The sequence below is a fragment of the Notothenia rossii genome (genome assembly GCF_949606895.1).
Source record: "Notothenia rossii genome assembly, chromosome: 12".
Taxonomy (NCBI): domain Eukaryota; kingdom Metazoa; phylum Chordata; class Actinopteri; order Perciformes; family Nototheniidae; genus Notothenia; species Notothenia rossii.
In genome coordinates, this window is record NC_136911.1 from 3,262,789 (window position 1) to 3,289,408 (window position 26,620).

Here is a 26,620-nt window from a genome sequence, read left to right on the forward strand (position 1 = left end):
CTCCGGTAGCAAAAAGCTTGCCAGCCATTAACCCAGCTGTGTGACGTCACACGTGGCAAACACCAGCCCCGTCTGGATTGTTTGTTTTGTATCCTTCCGCTATTTTCGCTTAACATATGTGTAACCGGACCTCGCTAAACTTTTTTTATCTAACAATTCATGATGGGGAAGCGATGTGTAATTGTGAGCTGTGAATGTTTCCTGATTGCTATAAACATTGATCATGGGTGCTGGAAGATTGTGCACAAAACTCGGGTCAGAATTAAGTTACTACAGGTGTTATGCCAGCTTGAGCTAAATGTCACCAGAGTACAGTGAACTTGCCTAGTGACTGAAATATATAAAAGTTGAAGTGAAATAAGTAAGGCCAAAAATGAATTACGTCTGAATATCTTTATTATTTTTACCACTTTTAATTATTTGTGGGCTCGCACATATACCAAAATAGACTAATGTACACTGCAATAAAGATAAAATGTTACAAGTGAAAAATTAACAAAAGAACCCTTTTTTATTTATCAAACAGTAAATTAATACAATCTTACAAATTTGCGATTTGGAAAATGTTGTTTTATTTACATGTTTCTTTGGAAAAATAATATTGTAAATGATGTACTTTGTAAATTATTTACATCATGCGAAACCATTTTAACCAGTTCAGCTGCATGACTTATGTCAAATTACAGATTTGGCCATTGAAATCCCTGATAGCGGCCTCCCGGTTCAGGGTAAGTCTTCCGTATCTCGGTTACAGCACATGCAGGCAGCGGGATTCTGATTTTTGGGCCGAGTACACCCCAGCACCAACGTACAAACTGTCGATAAGCTGTATATCGATACTTCCTAATGAAAAAAAAGTATACAGATTATAAATATATTTGGAGAAAAATAAAATGTTATGTAGTACTATTATGTAGCAATGGTTACAAATTGGCTTATAACATGATATTTGTATTTTACTTGTACAAAATAAATATGAGGTTTTACATGACTGCTTGACAGAATCATAGACCTCTTATATATTTCCTCACATGTGTAGTTGTTTCTTTTCCCAAGCATACATTGAACTTGCATACACAGAAAAAATAAAAGCCAAGCTGTTTTTGACTGCTTGAAAGAGTTTAATGGTATCTTTAAAAGTGTACCATATCTGTAGCGACTAAAAGTATTATATGAAAGCAAAGCTGCAATAGGCAGTTGGGTCAATCAATATTTACTTACTGGTGTAGTGGGCCATCAACTGCTCTGTGTTGTTGTTTGTATTGAAGATACGCTATTTTCAGTGTCCAAACACTGAGACAGCCTTCTCTAAAGCCTGGGTGGCTAATAATGCACCTTGGTTTCTTGTCGGTGTCTTCTATCTGGCAGAGTCCTGCACGGGTCTGATTTTCAAGACCCGCTCCCGCCCCGCACCCGTGACGTGCAGTACCGAACCCGCCCCGCTACCCGCACATATTGCCAATTAGTTCTGCAACCCGACCCGACCCGCCGGCACATGATCCGCAACCCGACCCGAACCCGCATATATAGGCCTATAAGCAGTGACAACGTGCAATTATTAACACACGCAGTTGCATATTTGGCTCAAAAAGCCTGGGATGTTGTTTATTTTCTCCATCTAGGATGACACCAAAAGCCTCCCAGACGTTGGATTTCGCTCTTGAGGAAGAGTTATTGAAAATGCTGTATTCTCCCCTATAGAGAGCTTCACCTCAGCCATTCAGAATGTGGTGCGCTCAGCAGCAGATAGATGCACTGCAGAGGTTATGATTATGCTCGGTAACGCGGAGGAGAGGTCTGAGGATTTAAACATTAAACTAAATTATTATTGTTTAAATATATTTATTATGCAACACCCGCAACCGGACCCGCATCATCTTTGTTTTACCCAGAAGCGAACCCGGAAAAAAGCGTTTGAAAAAATACCACCCGCAAATCACCTTTTTTGCGGGTCACCCGTCGGGTACCCGCGGATACCCGACCCGATGCAGGACTCTGCTATCTGGTCAGTAGGTTGCAAACTGTCTATTTGTTCCATCACCTGCCAGATCTCTCTGCAGCATACACATTCATCTGCAGTGGGCATGCTTTCACAGCATTGACATGTACACCTGAATATTGTACATAACATTAAAAAACAAAACAATATCTGCCGGACGTGTGAGGAACAGATGACAAATTAAGATCGACATTTAGTGCAGGTCAAATTAAATAAAACAGAATTTACCATTCAGTATTGCCGACTCGAGTCTCGCCGGCTGCGGAATCCGCTTCTCTTTCACAAGTTTCTGCCTCGTTGTTCGATTGCTGGGCAGGAGGCTCGTACTTATAAGGCAAGATGCCTTGAAGTGAAAGGCTAGCTGGTTCACTCTCTACTTCTGTAACTGTATCCAGATAACCCACCGAATCTGAGCTTGAATGATCGCTGTCGCTGTCGCTGTCTGAAGTTATCGCGTTGCTTGCCATTCGGACTGATTTGATCAAATGGCAATGTTTGCCACGTGTGACGTCACCGCTCGTTCGGGAGTGATCGGGGGCGTACTCGGCAAACTTCGGAACCAACATCGGTTTTTAACGTATATGTCATTTAATTATGACGAAACTTTAAACATTTTTATTTATTTTTATTCTGGTGATATCTAAACTACATGTTAAAAAACACCTGTGTTAGATGCATTACATGGCCTTTAAGGGCCTACACAGTTGTTATGCTATACCACATTGCCCTTCACTGGATGCATAATGAGCTGCACTAAACTACATTTTAGCATTTAAAATACCTAGCTATTCTTTTGCGGTTATTTTGGTGAAAGTAACTAAAAAGTAACTAAAGTAGTGTAACTCATTACATTTCAGAGACAGTAATATTGTAATGTAACTTATTACTTTCAAAAGAGAGTAATAAGTAATATGTAATATATTACATTTTGGAAGTAACTTGCCCAACACTGACAATGGTGAACAGCTCCCACCCTCTCTGTGGGGATAGTGGTATGTATGTCAGAGGTGTCGGGTGTCTGATTTCCACTGTTAGTGTATGGGTCCCCATGAGCTGCACTGGGGGAAAGTTCATGTTTAACATTAAGAGGTGCATATATTTCCCAATTTTTGAAAGTCTAAACCTGCCGTTTCCAACTTTTCTTTCCTTCTCAGAACTAAACATTCCAGAATAAACATTTAGTATTTCTTAGCTTACATTTTCTGCTAAATTGCCTAAGCTACAGGACCTTCTCTCACTCAAACAAAGCTCAAAATAAAAGTTCTCCAAGTAACTGGAAATTAAAAACGTGCATTATATTAAAGTGTATCCCACTTTATCGAACATGTTTTAATTTACTGGAAAGAAGCTGATGTAACAGATCTATAGAACAACACACCTCATACAATTTACATCAAAACTCGCACACCAAGGACATGATGTTATATAATGCTAGTGTGGGATCAATAACTGTATCGATTCCCATGTTCTCCTTGAATCCACTCACACTTCTACCTCCAAGTGGTCAAAGCACTTGCCCAACTTGCTTTCACATATCTCAGTTTTAAAAGATAAGGCAGGCTTTACAGGAGCGGTTTTAATTACATAAGACTTTTATGTTTGCTTTGCTGCCTCGCCTCATTCCCCTGCCTCTCTCCTTCAGATGGTCGGATCATGAGAAAGCCGTCGGGGCTCTGGCTCTCCGTCTGGGCTTCTCTCAGGTGTCTCTGTCCAGCAAGGTGATGCCCATGGTGCGGGCGGTGCCTCGCGGATACACCGTCTGCGCAGATGCATACCTCACTCCCAAAATACATCAGTATTTAAAGGGCTTCACCTCTGGGTTCAAGGGGGGCCTCAAGGTGCGTTTTCCACTAGACCCACTTAAAGGTCACCTATTATGCAAAATCCACGTGTCCATGTCTCTTCTACATCAACATGTGTCCCCTCTTCTCCATTTCTCTTCTACATCAACATGTGTTCCCTCTTCTTCATGTCTCTTCTACATCAACATGTGTCCCCTCTTCTTCATGTCTCTTCTACATCAACATGTGTCCCCTCTTCTTCATGTCTCTTCTACATCAACATGTGTCCTCTCTTCTCCATGTCTCTTCTACATCAACATGTGTCCCCTCTTCCTCATGTCTCTTCTACATCAACATGTGTTCCCTCTTCTTCATGTCTCTTCTACATCAACATGTGTCCCCTCTTCTTCATGTCTCTTCTACATCAACATGTGTCCCCTCTTCTTCATGTCTCTTCTACATCAACATGTGTCCCCTCTTCTCCATGTCTCTTCTACATCAACATGTGTCCCCTCTTCTTCATGTCTCTTCTACATCAACATGTGTCCCCTCTTCTTCATGTCTCTTCTACATCAACATGTGTCCCCTCTTCTTCATGTCTCTTCTACATCAACATGTGTCCCCTCTTCTTCATGTCTCTTCTACATCAACATGTGTCCCCTCTTCTTCATGTCTCTTCTACATCAACATGTGTCCCTTCTGTGGAAAGAGACTCTGAAAGTTTCAGGAAAAAAGATTCTCTCTCTTTTTGTCCTGATCCATTTATATATATATATATAAAAAGAAAAATGAGCTGATCAGATTTTGGCCACTTTATGATGTCATAACGATGTTTTGTCTTGTGTAACCATTAGCCAATCAGCAACCAAGGTAACCCCCCCCCCCCCCCCCCCCCCCCCCCTTATAACCTGAATCTCCTCCTAGAGCACCATTGAGTTCTTTGTAACCAAATCTCTCTCAGAGGGGCGTGGGGAGGGGCTCCTTATTTTCATCTAAAGTAACAGACAGAGAATCAACCCTTTTGAAACAGGGCTGAAACAGAGGGGATTATGGGTAATGCTGCAATGACCTTTTTGCTGTTTCAGCCAATCAGAGACAGGTTCTGTATATATCTGAGACCTGGAATATATTGATGAGAAACAGTATGATAGGGGACCTTTAAGGTCATAAATGTATTGTCATAAATGCTTCATATATGTTTTGATATTAGATTTTCCTTTTCCTATTAGCAATCATTAGAATACGACTCTGCTAGGTCACACCAGGCAGCAGTGACGTCCATTTTAATCTGCTGGTGGCGCTTCTGTTTTTGAAGTTTAGACATGTTTTTGATATGCTGAGCTTTATCCAAACAACAATATGATCTCCTCCATCTCTACCGCCCCTCTGTCCTCAGGATGTGGACGTCCTGTTCATGCAGTCGGACGGCGGGCTGACTCCCATGGATCAGTTCTGCGGGTCGCGGGCCGTCCTCTCCGGCCCCGCGGGGGGGGTGGTGGGATACGCCATCACTTCATACAACCAGATGGAGAAGAAACCTGTGATTGGCTTTGACATGGGAGGTGAGTAGGGGCAATGCTGCATAATTAAGAACAGTGGAGCTGCAGAGAAGCGGAGGAATATTGTTAGTGTACATTTATTGCAGGCAAACACACCTGTGACCTGACATGTTTTTTTATCCTGTGCATAGATTATTTACAGATTCAAGAAAATGGAAATAAACGGGAGAGATGCTAAGTGTTAGCTTTCCATGCTACTTGTCTTCCTGATTTCTTCCATCTTATTGCACTCTCCAGGAACATCCACTGATGTGAGTCGCTACGCGGGTCAGTATGAACACGTGTTCGAGGCAACGACTGCCGGGGTCACCCTGCAGGCTCCGCAGCTGGACATCAACACTGTAGCTGCAGGAGGAGGATCCCGCCTCTTCTTCAGGTCGGTCACTAGCTCTGAACAACAGGAACATGACAACTGTGAGGAGGGGGGAGAGCAGATTTAAAGGTTTAGCAATGCACTATGATAGGCTTGTGGGAATAGAGGCGAAGTGATAGGTCTAGCTGTCGATCACTGATTGAGAGGAGAGAGAGTAGTAAGCTGGGAATGAATGAATGACTAAAGACGGTCTTACTGGTTGAACTTGCGCTAAGCTTCATTTCAATCAGGAGAGACAGTGTTGATGTAACGATATATATGTATTGCCGGGAATACACAGATGCATGTAATGGTGTTTGGGGATTAGACCCCGCTGTGCTTAAACCTGGGGGTCGACTTCAAATCTGATTGTATAAAGTGCTAGGATAAAATAACCTCAGTTCTTACCAAAACAAAGTGGCACAGGCATGAAAGACTGTCGGCCCTTTTGTCCAAAGTACTTAAGCTTTGAGATTCTGAGTACTCTTGCAATTTGTTTACGCAAATAAGGCCATGTTATTCACGATACCCTTTCTTCCTCTCTGCATCCAGTTGGATCCAGATTTGTACAATTTCTGCTCCTTTGGGTTTCATGGCCTCTCTCCTTTCTATTTTCTCTCCTTCCTCTCAGATCAGGGATGTTTGTGGTTGGACCAGAGTCTGCAGGAGCTCACCCAGGACCCGCCTGCTACAGAAAAGGTAACTCATTGTTTTGCTCCCTCCCTTTTAATCTGTTTTACAAACTATACATGTCAAGGTCGATTCTCCCACCTTTCGCCATTAAATCCATCTGTTTTACATAAATCCACACAGAGCTTCTACTTCTGTCTCCTCATGTCCTCCTCCCTCCCCCCTTCTGTGGATGTATAATCTGGTATAGCTATAGGAAGCCTGGACATTGGCACAGGTCCAAGCTTCAGATGATATAACTGAAGCTGGAGCTCCTAGTGCTCAGTTGGAAATGTGCTGTGTGCCAACAAAAATAAACACGACTTCAAATGTAATGTTCCCTGTAGGGCAGAGTATAACATTTCTCACAGACTTACATAACTTTTGTTAAAATACAAGACTGAAATACCCGCTTTGAACCTCATTCAGCTAACCTTGCTTCCCTGTGGTTCTCGTAGACGGCCCTCTGACTGTGACCGATGCTAATTTAGCTCTGGGTCGACTGCTCCCGTCCTTCTTCCCAAAGATCTTCGGGCCGGGGGAGAATGAGGCGTTGTCTTCAGAGGAAACCATGAAGCATTTCCATCGTCTGAGCAAGGAGATCAACCTCTTCCTGTCCTCTAAGCAATCACAGGCACTAAAAACTACTGATATCATTCTAAATAAATCTATAAGGGAGTATTACTGATGAGGCTGTAATGTGGTTTTTTGTGTTCTTATTCGCAGGTTACTACAAATGGAGCCAACGGCAGCGGGTCAGAGATGAGTGTGGAGGAGGTTGCGATGGGATTCATCCGTGTTGCTAATGAGGCCATGTGCCGGCCAATCAGAGCGCTGACACAGGTCTGCTTTGGTTTTTAACTCCAGATAATTGCTTGGTTGGTAAATGTGTCAAATAGGGTTGTCACCATATCAGTGGTTTCAGATTTCATTTATTTTTTGTGTTTTGATTGTGGAGGAATTTAAATAGATTTCAGGCTCATCTTTGTTTCTTTTCATTTTGCATATCTCGTGCTTTGTTATGTTTTCACTTTAACATTTCAACCTTTTGTATATCAATCAATACTGGTACAACACAAATACCTGTAGTGTAAATGATTTTAATTATGATTTCTCTTCATTCTTTTCTCTTTCCTTACGCCGTTACCTCCCAGGCTAAGGGCCATGACACCTCTCAGCATGTGTTGGCATGTTTCGGGGGGGCAGGTGGGCAACATGCCTGTGCCATCGCCCGCGCCCTGGGGATGAAGACGGTCTTCATACACAAGTAAGGGAGTGTGTGTGTGTGTGTGTGTGTGTGTGTGTGTGTGTGTGTGTGTGTGTGTGTGTGTGTGTGTGTGTGTGTGTGGGGGTGTGTGTGGGGGTGTGTGTGTGTGTGTGTGTGTGTGTGTGTATCTACTTGAGCCTGTAATAGAATCAATCAATAACACTTGAAAATCAAAACTCCTCCACCTGTTAAAAATCTGCTCAAAGATTGTTGGTCAATCCTAGTGAGGCTGTCCAGTAACATCCTCTGGAACCCAAAGCATGTTCTGAACAGAGAATATGAACTGCTACCATCTGATGGCAGATCAATAAAGTCAAACTATGTTGATGCTACACATGGAGCTGCTGTGATGCAACTCACATTTCAGACTTGATCTGACTGTGTGTGTGTGTGTGTGTGTGTGTGTGTGTGTGTGTGTGTGTGTGTGTGTGTGTGTGTGTGTGTGTGTGTGTGTGTGTGTGTGTGTGTGTGTGTGTGTGTGTGTGTGTGTGTGTGTGTGTGTGTGTGTGTGTGTGTGTGTGTGTGTGTGTGTGTGTGTGTGTGTGTGTGTGTGTGTGTGTGTGTCACAGATACAGCGGCGTGCTGTCGGCCTACGGCCTGGCTCTGGCTGACGTGGTGGAGGAGGAGCAGGAGCCGTGTTCCCTGCAGTACGAGAAGCAGGCCTTCAGAGATCTGAACCGGAGGGTGGAGCAGCTCTCAGAGCGCTGCCAAGAGACGCTGTGTGCACGAGGATTCAGCAGGTCAGCACACACACTGCAGGGTGATCAGGTTAAACTAGACCCTCTACACCAGGGGTTCCCAAACTTTTTCAGCATAAGACCCAAAACTGAAATGTTGTGGTCCTAAGGGAGCCAAGCTCAAAAAATGTCATGATTTTCCATAATATCTACATTTATAAACAAAGAATGCAACACACCATGAATTTAAAATGTAAATGAAAATATTTATTTAATTATAAAAGTGCATCGCAGCAATTAGGTTTCTCACCATAACAACCTTCCCTTTGAGCTTGCCCAGAAAATTTAAGGATCAAAGCAGAAAGACGAAACATGGGAAGTGCAGTCAAGTGTATATACAGTACAAATCAAAATTATACAATTATCAAAAGTGCAATATTAAGTTTGTCGCTAGCTCAAAAACTATGTGCACACCATTTTAAACTATTTTAAATGAACAAAGAACAAACATGTTGTTAACAGAAAGGGACAAAACACTAACTGAAGTGCAGTCAAGTGTATTCAGTACATCACAGGTGAAACCACATTTAAATGATCAGAAGTGCAACATTAAGTTTGTCACTAGATCCAAAACTATGTACACACATTTTTTTAAACACTTTTAAATGAACAGAGCTGTTTTAAAACACTCTGAGAGACAAAGAAACTCCAACACTTGGCAACTGATTAACTTTTTTTTTGTGGAGGCTGACTTGATGCCCTCAGTGCCCCTCTGTTCCCTTTGAATGCCTGAAAATAACAGAGAAGATATTATCATTAACATTGCTGGGTTATTGGGTGATTTTTAACACCAGCCGGCGGACGCTGTATACCCAATGTGGACCTGGCAACCGCATTTATAGCGCATTACATTACATGTTACTTGTTAGACGCTTTTACCCAAAGCGACTACATACTCAATACTGTGGGGAATCCCCACGGAGGGATTTTGACAGGGTTGTTGCACAAAAGATCCAAGCGCGCACAGAAGAAATCTGAGAGCAGACATTTCACGAGCGCACAGAAACACCCTGAGTGCAAGGAGAAGGTTTTAAACTGGAACACAGGAAACCTGTAAGCGCAGAAATATATCTGAGTGCAAGCGTACAGTTTGAGCAGAAGCGGAGCAAATCTAAGCGCAAGCAGGCACTATTTGAGTGTGAGGACAGGGTTTGAGGGAAAGAAATACATATTCTGAACGTGAAATCAATAAAGTATGCTCTCAAATTCAAAGACCACGCTCAAAATACACATCCTGTCAGGGCCGTGGGAAGTAGGAGCTGAGGGGGCTGCAGCACCCCCTGGTGGAGGACAGGGGATCTGCACTTCCACAATACAAAAAAAACGAATTTTCAGCCTTGATGTAACAACATTCATAATTAAGTAAAGATAACACCCTTTTCACCCCGTTTACATTTTCCATTTGCCCTGTACGATGGGCGCTGTAAGTGATGAACGTGGGGGATGTTGGCTTAGCAGGCGCCCGCAGCCAAAGTGAGAGAGATAGAGAGAGGGGATACCGCGGTACCGGCGGGGATTGTTGTTAGCTTCTGCTGCGCTAACGGATATAAGAAGCTGTTTCTACAATAATGTGGAGGGAGAGTTCTGTCCTGTCAGACTGAGAGGCTCAGTGAGGTGAAGGACTCTGAGGGTTTAGATAGTTCACTTTAGTCTAAGTTATCTCAGTGGGTCTCAAACGTTTTGATCACAATTTATGTAAAGGGGGTGAGCTAGTGAGAAAAATCAATTTAAAAAAAAAAAAATCCATTTTAATTTTGTAATCATCTCGTGACCCCCACTCGGGGTCTCGACCCCACTTTGGGAACCCCTGCGTTAGTCGAGTGTTATTCTCACTAAACAAGTAATGAAACCAAGATGGAGGTGTGTGTGTATTGCAGTTGTGGAATAAATCTAAGTATAAGTACAAAGACAGAATGGTCTCAATTTTAAATGTTGAGGTATATATATTGTGCCAGATTTATATCATCATAATAATCTTCAGAAGCACAGTCAATACTTTTACTACCAACCTTTAAGTAAGAAAGGTTTAGGATGCAGGACAGTGTTGTATTAGTACTCTAAATTCAGTGCAGGCTCTGAATACGTCCTCTCCTTCTGTTTCTTGTCGTCTCCAGCAGTCAGATATCGCTGGAGGTCTTCCTCCACCTGCGATATAAAGGCACAGACTGCGCTCTCATGGTCACCGCTGACGCTCACCCTGCTAACGCTCAGTCCTGTGCGGCCGGAGACTTCCGCAGCGCCTTCACCAAGCGGTCAGATTTGTCTCTTCTACAGGTTTACCCATTGCCTCTTACACATTTCGAGTCGAGTTAAAGTCATTTTTCCATCGGAGATAAGCTTAGTAAACTCTGCAGCTGACGTTGCTTACTCTACTAAAGGCTAATGTTCCTCTACATTCCTCCCGCTGCCTTTTCTCTTCTTTAGTTATCTGAAGGAGTTTGGATTCACCATCCCAGACAGACCCATCATGGTGGATGACATCAGAGTGAGGGGTTGTGGGAAATCTGGGATCAAATCTGTGTATAAAACCGAGACGGGGCGCGGACAGGCCAAACCAGTCACGGTACACACACTCTTATAAATCCATACAACTCAAATACACACAGAAAAACGTCCTGACGTCAAAAAGTGACAAAAGAAAGCAAGTTCATATCGGTTTTAAATCCTACCTTTTTAAATGTATTATTTTTAGTTTCACTCTCTGTTCTTCCAAGTAGATGACCAAGTGTTACTTTGAGGAAGGGTACCTGGACACAGGTGTGTATCTGTGGGAGGAGCTGCCGTCCGGTCACAGCATCAAGGGGCCGGCCATCATCATCGACAAAAACAGGCAGGTGTTATAACAGCTGTCAAAATAATAAAAAGGTTTGACTGTGTTCCGGCTTGAGCTTCAATAATCAGGATACATGTATTTGTTATCCTTGCAAGAATGGAAGTAGTCAACTGACTGGAACATTTGAATAGATAAACATTGACTGAGTTGTTTTGCAGTCCCAATAATTGTCATTAAAGGTGGGGTACAGTAGGTAAGTTTCAGAAACCGGCTCGAGTGCACTAAAATGTGAAAGTACACAACCAAAAAGAATCCGCCCCTTCCTTCAGACTTCCTTACAGAGCACCTCCTCCGCGAGAGCAGGCTGCAGTAACGTTACATATCAGGCAAAGCTAAACACATCTAGGTTAGCAATACTACACAGCCAAAGCAACTCCGATATTGACTCTGGTTTGACTTCTCCTAGTTTCCACTTTCTTTTGGTTCTTCATTTGCTCCGTTACATTTTTTCTTTTGCGACCAGTAGACGATGTTAAGCCTAACTCTGCCATGGTGAAAGTGGCCGCCTGTTGCTGGCGAGTCATTGAAGTACTGCTGCAATGCACGCCCAATGACGGCACGCCCAGTGAGGGCACGAGATACATTTGTGCGTGCACGAGATGGAAGGCTGACAGACAGGGCGGCAATCTACAGTATTACGGGTTCCACAGATGACATTTTTTTATGGATTTTTTGTCTAAGCACTTCAGATATTCATTGCTATCGGGATGTTAAGAGCATTCCATTGAATATAACAAAAAGTGTATCTCGAGCCGGTTTCTGAAACTTACCTACCCCACCTTTAAGTGAGACGTGATATTTTTCCACATACTGAGATACTTCCACTTGAGCCTACTTTTTACTTTTAAGCTAACAGTGGTTTCTTTAAAATACATGAATGCCTGTATGCATCTTTTCCTGTGTTATTTATATGTGTTCTGCTCTTTCGTCCTTCAGCACCATCCTGGTGGAGCCGTGCTGTGAGGCCCGTCTGACAGCAGGGGGCGATGTGTGCATGACGGTGGGCTCGGACCCTCACTGCGCTCTGGGCACGGAGCTCAACACCGTGCAGCTCTCCATCTTCTCTCACCGCTTCATGAGCATCGCAGGTAAAACACAGGAGAGGAGAGGAGGGGGGCTCAAGTGGAGGAGGGGGGGTCACTATAACATGTTGAGTATCATTTTCTAATCAGCTCAAAGTCAACTTTATTGTCCATCTTTCAGTTTGTGTGTTCAGGCAGAGAGATCGAAATACCGTTTCCCACAATCCCGAATACAAAAAGACAAATATTTATAAAATATGTTCATCCTATATATACACAATCAACAGACACATGTATACATTAAGACATAAATAAAAGCACAACAATCAATATATAAAAAATAACAGTCACTTCAATATCTTTGAGAATGTACATTAGTGCAAGTTTGTCCATAGCAGCGTAAAGCGTGTCTGGTGCTGAGTGAGTGTGTGTGGTGTTGAAGTCCAGACACTCAGACCCAGCTTGTGTTCCTCCTCTGTTCCTCTACAGAACAGATGGGTAGGGTTCTCCAAAGAACCTCCATCTCCACCAACATCAAGGAGCGTCTGGACTTCTCCTGTGCCGTGTTCGGACCTGACGGAGGTTTGGTGTCCAACGCGCCCCACATCCCCGTGCACCTGGGGGCCATGCAGGAGACCGTCCAGTTCCAGATCAGGTCTCTGGGGAACACTTTGAAAGAAGGCGATGTGATCCTGAGTAACCACCCGTGTGCGGGGGGGAGCCACCTCCCCGACCTCACAGTCATCACACCAGTAAGTCCTCCAGCTGTGTGTCGGATTTATCTCCTCATAATTATGTGTGACTGGTGAAGCCACACACAGTTTAGTATTCAACATACTTATCTCATCTTATTTTCCTTCTACGGCCGCACATTTTTGTCATGCTACTCGTCCGGCAGCGTTGACACGAAACACACAAAAATGTGCTACAAGAATCCAAAAATGTAATAGATAAACAGTTAAAATAGTCAGCTAAAAGTGAGCTAAAATGTATGGATATTCTTTGTTGTACCTTAACAATACAACTAATGCTATAAATACTTACTCAGCGGGGGTAATGTTGGCATTGGGACACAGTCACACAGTTTCCGTCACACAGTCAACATTTCTCTGAATTTTCTAGTTCATTTCTTCTCATTTATTACATTAATAATGTACAATATCTGTTTTCATTTTTTATCACTGCCAAATTTTATTCCATACTTTATTCCATTCTATTTCTATGTAACTAAATACTGCTATATTTGACTATTTTTTAAATATTTTTTTTTTAATGTTATTATAGATTTCTTAAAATAGTTCTCTATCTGTGTTTTTATTTTTTGTTTTACTTTCAAATCAAAGTCAACTTTATTGTCAATCTTCCAGTTTGTGTGTACAGACAGAGAGATCGAAATACCGTTTCCTACAATCCCGAATATAAAAACAAATGTATATAAAAATGTAAAAATATGTGTGCAAATATGTATAGATATACACAATCATAGAAACATTTTTACATGTGCACACATTAAGACCTAAATGAAAGCACAACAATCAATATATAAATTAACAGTCACTTCGATATCTTTGGATCTTCTTTTTATGTATGCACCATGACACCAAGTCAAATTCCTCGTACGTGTCAACCTACCTGGGGATAAACCTGTTTCTGATTCTGATTCTAAATACCCCTTCTCTCCTGCTCCAGGTGTTCAGGAAGGGGGTGAGCAGTCCTGTGTTCTTCGTGGCCAGCAGGGGGCACCACGCTGACATCGGAGGCATCACTCCAGGCTCCATGCCCCCCCACTCCACCTCCCTTCAGCAGGAGGGGGCCGTCTTCATCTCCTTCAAACTGGTCACTGGTGGGGTCTTCCAGGAAGAGGGTAAGAGAGGAGGAGGAGGGGAACAGAGAGAGGTCAGAGCTGGGTCTCGCCCACAAGTCCAGATAAAGATGTGGACGCTGTTACTGTACCGGGTTTCCACAGTCAGTGTTTGACCCCAAAAAGACAGGAGTCACAGCAGGAGGCTAAGAGGTGTACTGCTGTTGACAAGGGACACTATATTTAAAACATAAGAAACTACCAGAATGGTCCGGTTTGGGGAGCTTAGATATCCACATAAATCATTTTAAGTTATGTTCTTTAACATTTACATTTGTTTCTTTAATAATACATCCAGTAATGTTGTTTTCTGTCCGTCTCTTTCCCCTCTGTCTCTATCAGCTGTAACTGAAGCTCTGATGGCTCCGGCCCAGTACCCAGAATCCTCTGGGACTCGTAATCTCCATGACAACCTGTCAGACCTGCGGGCTCAGGTGGCAGCCAATCGGAGAGGCAGCCAGCTGGTGGGGGAGTTGATTGACAGCTACGGGTTAGCGGTGGTTCAGGCCTACATGGGATACATCCAGGTAACTGTGAAGGAAACAAAGCACTGTTAGAGAGCGGTGCAGGAATGAGTCCTCAAACCTGGAAATGAGTCAGCATTTTACCACTGTCACCAAGTCAACTTTTTGTGCTTAACGTTTTTTGGATAGCAGCCTTAAATAAGGTTTGTGGTTAACACAAGCAAGAGATTTAACAAGGGCCCAAATGAGACGAATAAAAAGTCATCACACCCATCATTAGCCGCCTTTAGCTGCTGCAGTTCCTTTATAGTCAGCTTTTTACTTAAAGTGGACCTATCATGCTATTTGAATAATATAGTGTAGGACCATACTTATAAGATATATTTATACTTTTTATTTTTCAAAATACCAAACAGATCATGCATTTTAGCCATTCCTCATTTCGCTCAATGTAACACTGTCTTTGCATGGGCTGATTCAGTGAGAACAGCACCATCTACAGGCCTGGCATATGTACTACAGCGTCTCCAGCGCTTTCCAACGGCAATGTCCGTGGCTGTCTCCTCCTGATTGGTGGAGTTGGCCCAATAGCCGTAGCACCACTTCTGTGACGTCATAGAAGTGTTCAAATCTGGATCAGTCTGTATCAGATCCGTTGCAGACCCTTTTTTAGAGATTTGGGTATGGAGGAAAATAGAGAGGGTTGTGTTTTCTGACACTTGGTGAGTTCCCTGGAACACCAGGGACACATATTCATGTATACAATATGTACAAAAGTGCATTTTGTATGATAGGTCCCCTTTAAAGAATCTTTTAAATGGTGTTAATATGTGGAGATTATCCTGCTGAGCCAAGCGTGCGAGTATCATAAACAAGATTATTTTCTGCTATAATCCAAAATCAAATGGAGAAATCCCATCGCTTTTCGTTGAGGGACTCTCTGGGATGCTAATTTACAATCGGCCTACAAAAATCCACACCACTGCTCCACTCTGCTGTGCACAGTAGAAAGAGTGATTTTAGTGGTGCAGGAAGGAGTCCTAAAACCCAGATGTGAGTCAGCATTTCACCAATCCCTGTCCCCTCTCCAATGGTTTTCTTCTACGACATTCATACCACACTGGTGGATTAAAAACAGCTGTTACTAACAAATGTGACGACTAACCGTCATCACGCCCAACATTTATCCGCTATATAACATGTGCAATATTATTATTATTAATAATGTGCTATGATAACGTGCAATTACGTATCTGCCACTACGTTTTTTTGCACTACTGAATACTGGTAATATTTACACTAATGATGTGACCGTCTATGTTTCCTGTAGATATTGAATTTAATCTTTTTGCTGCACTGTTAGTGTTACTGTTAGTTTGACTATTATGCTGCTGTGTTTATTGTATTTTTGTAACTCTGGCTCAACAATTTCCTTCGGGATGAGTAAAGTCTTATCTTATCTTAAGCTTAGCAGTGGTCCACGTTGATAGCCTGACGTTAGCTTTTTACTTCAATAATCAAGTGGTGTTTATGGATATGGAAAGACCCCATTGCTCTTTGTGGAGAGAGCTCACTTCCAGGTCAGCCTTCAAAGATACCTCCTCCCTGCCTGCACCACTCTTTAGTGAACAATAGTAGTAGTGTGTACTGCTGGTGTTGTGCCTCTACATGCTTCCTGTTGATGTTTCAGAGTAATGCAGAGCTGGCGGTGAGGGACATGCTCAGAGACTTTGCTCGGCGCCGCCGGCAAGAAACGGGCTCCTTAGATGTGGAGGCGGAGGATTTCATGGACGACGGGACAGCGATCAGACTGAGAGTTCAGATAAATGAGACAGAGGTGAGCAGAGAGCATCGTCTCATGGTCATCTGAAACACTTGCACAATGAGCAGAGGTGGGAAGTAGTGGAGTACAAATACTTCGTTACTGTATTTAAGTACATGTTTCTGGTATCAGTACTTTACTCCACTACTTATTTTTCTGACGACTTTTTACTTTGACTTCTTACATTTTGAACACACTACCTGTACTTTCTACTTCTTACATTTTGAAAACAAATACCTGTACTTTCTACTTCTTACATGTTGAACACAAATACCTGTACTTTCTACTTCTTACATTTTGAAAACAAATACCTGTACTTTCTACTTCTTACATGTTGAACTCAAATACCTGTACTTTCTACTTCTTACATGTTGAACCCAAATACCTGTACTTTCTACTTCTAACATGTTGAACTCAAATACCTGTACTTTCTACTTCTTACATGTTGAACACAAATACCTGTACTTTCTACTTCTTACATGTTGAACACAAATACCTGTACTTTCTACTTCTTACATGTTGAACTCAAATACCTGTACTTTCTACTTCTTACATGTTGAACTCAAATACCTCTACTTTCTACTTCTTACATGTTGAACACAAATACCTGTACTTTCTACTTCTTACATGTTGAACACAAATACCTGTACTTTCTACTTCTTACATGTTGAACACAAATACCTGTACTTTCTACTTCTTACATGTTGAACACAAATACCTGTACTTTCTACTTCTTACATGTTGAACACAAATACCTGTACTTTCTACTTCTCACATTTTCCAAACAGGCTGGTTCCTTTAGTCTGAATGTGTGTTTGGTGGCGTGATCATTGTTATTTAGAGTCATTGCGTGCCTATTGATTTGAACACGATCCGTGTATCCATCATTTCCTGGTCTTCTCTAAAGAAGAGGGACCAATGGAAACGTTGTCATGTTGCCGTTGTTCACCATGGAAACATTCATTAGCTAACAATGACATTATTGTTCTATTAATATAAAGGGAGGTCAGGTACTCTTTAAAACAGCTGCTAGTTATGGGTACTTTTTACTGAAGTACATTTCAAAGTTCTTTACTTTGACTTGAGTAAAGAAGTTTAGTCAGTACTTCTACTTTCACCAGAGTATTTTTAAATACGAGTATCTGTACTTCTACTTGAGGAAAGGATGTGTGTACTTTAGCCATCTCTGATGCCCCCCCCCCCCCCCCCCCCCCACAGGGCAGTGCGGTGTTTGACTTCACGGGGACGGGGACCGAGGTTTGGGGGAACTGCAACGCCCCCCGCGCCATCACCCTCTCCGCCCTCATCTACTGCCTGCGCTGCATGGTGGGCCAGGACATCCCCCTCAATCAGGTACGGTTTAGGCCCAAGATACATTTCTGACCTACTGCTGAATTATGAACCATCCAGAACATCCCTGTAGTATTAAAGGACGTATGGCGTGGGCCTTGCTAATCACGTGACCTTTCTTTTAAATACTTTGAGGTTTTGGAAGGTTTTTTTGTTTCTGTTTTTCACACGTTGGATCGATTGGACATCACACAGACTGAGTAGTTAGGACATTAGTGTTCTCACATAAACCTCCTCTGGATACGATAGTGTCAGGGATACAGAGCATGTGTGAAAACGGTTTGATTGTTATCTGGTCACTGAGGACCAAATGTTCTGTTGGCTTAATCAGCTGAATCTAATGTGTTTTAACAAAATGGGAATCAGTGAAAAATATTATATATATTCAAATAAATCTCTCAGGTCTTCAGGGACGGGTCAGCTTTCTGTCCCCAGAGTCAGAACTAAACATGGAGAAGCAGCGTTCAGTTATTATGCTCCAAATATCTGGAACACACTCCCAGAAACCTGCAGGTCCGCTGCAACTCGGACTACTTTTAAATCCAGGCTGAAGACTTTTCTTTTTGACGCTGCTTTTAATTGAACTATTCACATCTTACACTGCACTGTAACTTTGATCCATGTACCTTTTGTTATTCATGTTTAATCATCTTTGCTTTTAAATGCCATTTTATAATATGTCTCTTAGTGCTCTTAATGACTTTCATTTTTGTAAAGCACTTTGAATTGCCTGGTGTTGAAAGGTTCAATATGTAATGCCCTGGCCCCTTGTTCAACAGAAATAGGGAACTGTCTTTTACCTCCACTTATAAAATCCATTGCATCTCAATATACAGCCATCAGTGGGTAAAGAGAACAAAAACATTCCACCGAAATTGTCACTTTTTGCATCGGACTCTTTTTTATAATTAGTATAAAAAAGAAAAGAAACTGAAATCGGAAAGTTTGCTCAGCTTGGAGTCGATAAACCCAAATGCTTAAAAAAAGTACAATAACTTCCATATAGTTTCTGTTGTTGAATTGGGGTTTCTTTACATGTTCAGGGCTGTCTAGCTCCGATCAAAGTGGTCATTCCCCCCGGCTCGATCCTCCAGCCTTCCCAGAATGCAGCAGTGGTCGGAGGAAACGTGCTCACATCCCAGAGAGTGGTGGACGTCATCTTCAGGGCGTTTGAGGTGTGCGCCGCTTCACAGGTGAGAGAAACTGCATTAGTGCATTTAAAAGTGTTTTCTATTCTGCAAAATCCTCTTCTTCATGTCTCTTCTACATCAACATGTGTCCCCTCTTCTCCGTGTCTCTTCTACATCAACATGTGTCCCCTCTTCTTCATGTCTCTTTTACATCAACATGTGTCTCTTCTACATCAACATGTGTCCCCTCTTCTTCATGTCTCTTCTACATCAACATGTGTCTCTTCTACATCAACATGTGTCCCCTCTTCTTCATGTCTCTTCTACATCAACATGTGTCCCCTCTTCTCCATGTCTCTTCTACATCAACATGTGTCCCCTCTTCTTCACATCTCTTCTACATCAACATGTGTCCCCTCTTCTTCATGTCTCTTCTACATCAACATGTGTCCCCTCTTCTTCATGTCTCTTCTACATCAACATGTGTCCCCTCTTCTCCATGTCTCTTCTACATCAACATGTGTCCCCTCTTCTCCATGTCTCTTCTACATCAACATGTGTCCCCTCTTCTTCATGTCTCTTCTACATCAACATGTGTCCCCTCTGTGGAAAGAGACTCTGAAAGTTTCAGGAACAAAGATTTTCTCTCTTTTTGATCCATTTCTATAAAAACCTGTCTGAAAATGAGCTGATCAGATTTTGGCCACTTTGTGATGTCATAACGATGTTTTGTCTTGTGTAACCATTATCCAATCAGCAACCAAGGTAACCCCCCCCCCCCCCCTCACCTTATCACCTGAATCTCCTCCTAGAGCACCATTGAGTTCTTTGTAACCAAATGTCTCTCAGAGGGGCGTGGGGAGGGGCTCCTTATTTTCATAGAGTAACAGACAGAGAATCAGCACTTTGGAAACAGGGCTGAAACAGAGGGGATTATGGGTAATGCTGCAATGATCTGTTTGGTGTTTCAACCAATCAGAGAGAGGCTCTGTATATATCTGAGACCTGTGATATATTGAGAGAAACCGTATAATAGGGGACCTTTAAAACTTTTTTGAACTTCCCATACTTTTCTTTTCCCTCCTCCTCCCCTCAGGGCTGCATGAACAACATTTCCTTCGGCAGTGAGAGCGTTGGTTACTATGAGACGGTCGCCGGGGGAGCGGGGGCGGGGCCAGGCTGGAGGGGGCGGAGCGGTGTTCACAGTCACATGACCAACACCCGCATCACCGACCCCGAGATCCTGGAGAAGAGGTCAGACATGAGCTCAAGTATTTTGCTAGAAAAATCTCCCTGGTCTCCGGCTTGAGCTTGAATCTCAGGATCCATGTATCTGTGATCCTCTCCAGAATGGAAGTAGTCATCACATACAGAGCATCAGCTAGTTCCTGAACAGTGTCCTTCACATGCTGATATCCAAGAGAGGGAGTTCCACAGTCACAAGATGGAGGAATAGAAAGCAGTATTCAATGTTTACTTCAGATTAGCTCCACGTCAGAAATGAGCATGCTTGTCATATGTCTCTCTCCATAGAGGCTGAATCATCATGTTAATCACATAGCTATCATATGCCTCAAACAGTCCTGATGCTCTTCTAGGTAATCACACATCCTGTCATGTTCTCAGCTACAGTTGGGATACCTTTGTTATCACGTGTACATTGGAAGAGTACATTCAGTATTTTCCTAACACTTTGTATGAATATTGACCGACGTGTTGCTGCTCTTCAGATATCCCGTCATCTTAGAGCACTTTTCTCTGCGGCCCGGCTCAGGAGGAGCAGGGAAATACTGCGGGGGAGACGGGGTGGTGAGGAAACTTCTGTTCAGGAACCAGGTGGTGCTGTCGGTGCTGACGGAGAGGAGGTCCACCCGACCGTACGGCCTGCAGGGTAACCTCAGAATCAGAATACCTTTATTCGTCCCATCGAGGGGACATTTACATTGTTACAGCAGGAAAGAGCCAAAGACAGCTCAGAAGCATGCGTAAACAACTATTAAAGATACAAAAATTATAATAAAAATTACACAACAAAATACACATCCTGTAACAACCTCTGACCCCTTCAACCTGAACCAGCCGACATTTTATACACCGCAATAAACCGTATTTAATTTGTTGTCTTAATTGACATTATTGTATTTAATATTCTGTACTTGTACATATCCTATTCTATTTACATGTATATACTTGTATCTTTTTTTAAAATTATTATTTATTCTACTATTTCAACAATTAGACAGTTTATACATCTAAAAATCAAACACAATGTGTAGAAGTGGGAGGGCAGAAAGGAGTCTGTACAGAGGTAGCCCTCCCGCTAGTCATCCTGTTGCAGAATAAAGTAAATAAAAGATCATTAAATACTCACACAGATAAACTCAATTCTATACATACACATACATATGTACACATATACATACATACATACATACACCCCTTTATAAAAAATAAATTCCTACAAGTCCATGTTCAGATAACAAGACAGTTTCATTTCTCATCCTATTTTTACATCAACTGATACTAAGATAATTATGATAATAGTCATTATAATATATGCATATGACCATTTTTAATTTGCATTGAAAGGTATTTGCTCTGTCTCTCTCTAACACTCTCTCTCTGCGGCTCAGGGGGTGAGGACGGTTCCTCCGGGTTGAACCTCCTGCACAGAGCTGACGGACGAGTCCTCAACCTGGGAGGCAAGACCAGCGTCAGCCTGCAGCCCGGGGTGAGACTAAGACTGACCGGTTTTTATGATTTCCAATAGTTTCTTTTATCGCATATAGACTGGTTAATGTGCCATTTCATTTGTGTTTTACAGCTGAGTTCGTCTGCCTGTATTGTCTGTGTTTTATCTGTTGTTCTTGCTGCCCTTCTTGACCAGGTCAACAGACTTTAATCTCAATGAGACTTTTTACCTGGTTGAATAAAGGATATATATCTAGACCAGGGGTGCCCAATACGTCGATCAGTGTTGGGCAAGTTACTTTTAAAAAGTAACTAGTAATAGTTATAGTTACTGCTCTCAAAAAAGTAACTAGTTACTTTATTAGTTACTAAATTATAAAAGTAACTTGTAACAAGTTACTTTACTTTACTTTAAAAATAATAACAATACAAATGCAAGTTTTTGTGTTGTTCTGTGGCACAGTAAGAGAAAAGACAACTCCCCATCATTGTAGCAATTATCATTATGAAATGCAATGGAACAATAAAACACAAAAGATATGTTTAGACATTTTGACAGGCATCTTTCTTGTAGCCTCAACAATCAAGTGGACAATGCTTCCTGTCCTGCACACACTTTACATTTCACCGTAATATTTGTTGCGTCCTTTATCCCCACAAATTGAAAATAGTGGTTATATCTCCAAGTTGTAAATGTGCTGCTGCTCTCGCTGATACGTTGCCGTGTGTGTGTGTGTGTGTGTGTGTGTGTGTGTGTGTGTGTGTGTGTGTGTGTGTGTGTGTGTGTGTGTGTGTGTGTGTGTGTGTGTGTGTGTGTGTGTGTGTGTGTGTGTGTGTGTGTGTGTGTGTGTGTGTGTGTGTGTGTGTGTGTGTGTGTGTGTGTGTGTGTGTGTGTGTGTGTGTGTGTGTGTGTGTGTGTGTCCATCTGTAGAGGACACCTGCCTAGAGCTGACTCGAGCCATACAGGCAGGCGACATGCAGTCAGCGTCGCTCTGCGCTGCGACGCTCGCCCGACAACACGCCGCGCTGAAGATCCAGCCGACCCCCCGAGACGCTGAGGACAATGAAATCAAGTAGGCAGATTAATGGATAATAATGTTATTTGTTTTATTTTTTAAAACATGTATTTATTGATTCACATGACACAAACACAACTGAACATTCCCCAACATTAGACATGTGGCAGATTAAAACATAATGCTGAAAATAAATAATATATATTTTTTAAGTGTGCCGTTAGTAGAATGTTAGATTTGACAAAATACAATTAAAGCACATCCACAAACAGAGCAGAGTACAGTTTACTAGATTAACCATATTCAACATTTCCTCACAGCAGTTGAGTCTTTTCACTTTAACCTTCCATAGCTCAATGATGTCCTGTTTAAAGATATGATGTTGCACACTTCATGTTAATAATACCCTGAGATGTGTATATCTCAGTTTTGTTTATTTTCTAATCTTTTTCATTTTCAAATGATTTGCACTGCCTTGTTTTAACCGGCTGCTGTGACCAAAAACATTGCCCAAATTGGGATCAATAAGTGATCTTTATCTTTTGGAAGAGTTTGTCTAACTGTGTGCGTCTCATTTATCCCACAGCTTGGTCGTTGCTGTTGAGGATTATTCTTCGTCGTGTTGCGTCACTGTGAAGGTTTTCCCACACATGACGACGGCTGCACTGAAACAGCAGGTCAGTCTGAGAGATGCTTCTGTTCTTTATTAGTGTCCTGAAATAATCATGTCCAGTTGATTTTATTATTTAGTAATGGCGTCTTATTCCCTTTGAGCATGTGACAGCGTGGTCTGTCAGAAGCTGTCACAATTAGACTTTTTATCCACTTTAAGACACATTTTTCACCAAACACCGTTTCGATCTTGGTCGTTTTTAGCTCTATATTGTAACCTGAGGAAGGATGTTAGTCATTGGATGTTGGGATCTTAAGCTATCAGAGGAATCAGCTGGAAAGAAACATCAGCTGCAGCCAAACAGCTTTCATAACACGGCTTCATTCCCTGTTTGTACTTCAATCACAAGACTGTCTGTTTTGGAGAGGAAGTTATCTGTGGATAATTCTGCTCGGGGTAAAAACTTCCTGAACAAATCATAACTAGGGGATGCCAACTGCAATATAAAAAATTGAAGTAGTCATCACATACAGAGCATCAACTAGTTCCTGAACAGTGTCCTTCACATGCTGATATCCAAGAGAGGGAGTTACCCAGTCACAAGATGGAGGAATAGAAAGCAGTATTCAATAGGCGCTTTCACACCACAGTACTTTTCCCACAAAGGTTCCTGAGAACTCTTTAGTTCTCATGAACTAAGTACAGATCGCGTTCACACCGGAATAAGTCCCTGGGGGTGGATTAGGCAAATGAAGCCGCTGACGTCACTTCTTCTTCTTCTGCTTTGGGTTTACTGGCAGGCCGCAAACAACTTCACGGCGTATACTGCCGCCCAAAATCCCCGGCCGGAAGTCCCCGGAGTTAGGGACTGACTTCAGTAGAAGCTGCTGGGACTCCCAGCAGCTTCTACTGAAGCCTCAGAGTAAATCGCCAGAACGCCGACACCTCCTCATCTCCACCGCTCCCATGTTTTATTTTGTGTTGCCAAAAGTTAGTCTCTCTGCGTTTCTGCGCTGGGCTAATGCTAATGCTAATAATGCTAATGCGAGGATAATAAAATGGTGACTTCACAACACTTTTTTTTTGTTTTACGGGGCGTGGTTTGCAATCCGCCCAGCCAATCAGAAATATAGCTCTTTTCTCACAAGAGAGCCGCATGAGAGTCCCTGCTCTCTAGCAGGGACGGAAAAGGGGTCAAAAGGTTCTCATGAACTAATTTGAGTTCCGGCTCTTTTTGGTGTGAACGCGACATTTCGGAACTAAAATGGGAAAAGTACTCCGGTGTGAACGCGGCTAATGTTTACTTCAGATTAGCTCCACGTCAGAAATGATCATGCTTGTCATATGTCTCTCTCCATAGAGGCTGAATCATCATGTTAATCACATAGCTATATTATGCCTCAAACAGTCCTGATGCTCTGCTAGGTAATCACACATCCTGTCATGTTCACAGCTACAGTTGATACCTTTGTTATCATGTGGCTCTCATGTTGGAAGAGGACATTCAGAACACAAACTCTATCTTTTGTCGTTGTTTTAAATGAGAAACCACGGCATAAAATGACATATCGAGCTTTCACAGAATCACAAATTAATTTAAAAAAAGCTAAAATGTCTTCCCCACTCTTCTTCCTCCCCAGATGTTCCTGGAGTACGGCTTCCACCCTCGGGTGCAGCGCTGGGTGATCGGTCAGTGTCTGTGCAGCGACCAGCGCTCCCTGGCCTCGTACGGGGTCCGTCAGAACGACGACTCGGCCTTCCTGTTCCTCCTGTCCGCCCGACACGCTCGCCTCTCCCTCCAGGCCCTGCAGCAGGACCAGGAGAGTGCTCTGCTCCTCACCCCTCCTTCTCTGCCTCTCCTCACCCCTCCCTCTCTGCCTCCCTCCACCCCCCTGCTGAACGCTACCTCTGCTAACGGCCCCTCCTCTCTGGACCGGAGGCCGTACACCACCCTGCCTGCGAGGCTCCACAGCAGCAGCAGCAGCACGGGTGAGGGAGGATGTGATGGTTATCAGATTTGATTTTTTAATAAGAGATAAGATTGATCCTAATTTTGCCAGCCAGAGGGGATTTGTTATATAGAGTTATTGCAGTGGGAAGGAATGTTTTCCTGTATATTACTTTTAAATGTCAAGGGCACACGTGAGATTACAGCTCTTAGTTCAGTGTTTAGTTTACTACAATACGCTTTGAATCATTAACTGTTTTAGCAGTCTGATGCTGCAACAATACCAGAAGTCATTATCTCGGCACTGAAACACAGTTGAATAAAGAACTTTACATTGAAAACTACAGGGTATTTAAATGTAATGCTACGACCCACATGCTTCTCTAGCATGACCTTATAACACTGTCTAATTGTGTTGTATAAAAAGAAAGTGCAATTCTACTAAGACTGAATGTAAAGAGATCACTGCTCTGCTAGATGTTGGCTCAAGCCCTACCGTGACCCAACAACACTAAAGTACAACCATACACACATATGAAACATTCCTGGTTGCTTATTAGATGCTTTGTTCTGTCGCAGGTGGGTCTGAGAGAGGGGACATCCGTGAGATCAGAGATCTAGCCAACATGGAGATGCCTCAACTCCACAGAGCTCTGACCCCCAACACAGCCTCCACACAGGTAAGAGAGCAGTCTTGCTTTAATAAGAACCAAACTTTATTATTTACACACTTTTAGAAATGCTCAATGTTTGATCAAATATGTCATATTTAAAGTAGGTAGCTGTGTTTCTCACATGTTCTTTCTCCTAAGAGCAGGTAGAGCATATCTACGCCCTGATGGCAACAGGTGAAATTCATCTCCAGGTCATGTTCTTGCACATGAATTTCATCTGTTGCCAAATTCATTTTTTAACTTGATTATTTATTTACTTCTTTATTTTGATGCTATGAACAATTTATCGTGTACATTGGAATGATCCACATCCAGGCTCCTGGGTGTATCTGTGTGCTTTCTTCCTGTGTCTTCCTGCCTGTGTCCATGACAAATGCTTCTCATAACCAATTGCCCCCTGCGGGATTAATAACGTTGTTGATTGATTGATTGATCCCACCCCTCAGGGTTGGGCGTGTCCGTCCTGCACCTACATCAACAAACCCACGCGTCCGGGCTGTGAGATCTGCAGCACCAACCGCCCTGAGGGATACGTGGTGCCGGGGGGGTACCGGCCCGACGACCTGGAGCTCAGACGCATCCAGCAGGAGAAGGAGGCGGTCAGACAGTACCAGCAGGTAGAAACTCAATAACACCTGCACACCTGCACACCTGCACACCTGCACACTCAGTCTGACACACAGTACACTCTATAACAACAGCTTCATCCACCCATATGACTGAGAGTAAAACCTTGGTTTGATGGTGGCAGAGATTTAAAATGACACTTATATCTATTAAAATATCTGTATTTCCTGTATGATAACATATACCTCCACCTATTTCATTTGTT

General features: G+C 42.7%; 1 protein-coding gene across 2 annotated transcripts in view; it reads left to right on the forward strand.

The window, feature by feature from the left end:
• LOC307025979 (5-oxoprolinase-like) overlaps positions 1-23,230 on the forward strand; it is a 29,082-nt gene extending 5,852 nt beyond the window's left edge. For both annotated transcript variants that reach the window (XM_079661017.1, XM_079661016.1), the window contains exons 6-28: positions 3,642-3,837; positions 5,177-5,342; positions 5,577-5,715; positions 6,323-6,390; positions 6,819-6,994; positions 7,087-7,203; positions 7,515-7,627; positions 8,197-8,367; positions 10,479-10,616; positions 10,789-10,927; positions 11,082-11,194; positions 12,134-12,285; positions 12,709-12,971; positions 13,909-14,083; positions 14,423-14,607; positions 16,235-16,381; positions 17,585-17,719; positions 18,760-18,909; positions 19,943-20,100; positions 20,577-20,737; positions 21,480-21,577; positions 22,469-22,610; positions 23,140-23,230. In XM_079661017.1, coding sequence (XP_079517143.1) covers positions 3,642-3,837; positions 5,177-5,342; positions 5,577-5,715; positions 6,323-6,390; positions 6,819-6,994; positions 7,087-7,203; positions 7,515-7,627; positions 8,197-8,367; positions 10,479-10,616; positions 10,789-10,927; positions 11,082-11,194; positions 12,134-12,285; positions 12,709-12,971; positions 13,909-14,083; positions 14,423-14,607; positions 16,235-16,381; positions 17,585-17,719; positions 18,760-18,909; positions 19,943-20,100; positions 20,577-20,737; positions 21,480-21,577; positions 22,469-22,483 — 3,175 coding nt within the window. In that variant the 3' untranslated portion in view covers positions 22,484-22,610; positions 23,140-23,230. The remainder of the gene's footprint in view (positions 1-3,641; positions 3,838-5,176; positions 5,343-5,576; positions 5,716-6,322; positions 6,391-6,818; positions 6,995-7,086; positions 7,204-7,514; positions 7,628-8,196; positions 8,368-10,478; positions 10,617-10,788; positions 10,928-11,081; positions 11,195-12,133; positions 12,286-12,708; positions 12,972-13,908; positions 14,084-14,422; positions 14,608-16,234; positions 16,382-17,584; positions 17,720-18,759; positions 18,910-19,942; positions 20,101-20,576; positions 20,738-21,479; positions 21,578-22,468; positions 22,611-23,139) is intronic.
• The last annotated feature ends 3,390 nt before the right edge of the window (positions 23,231-26,620 follow it).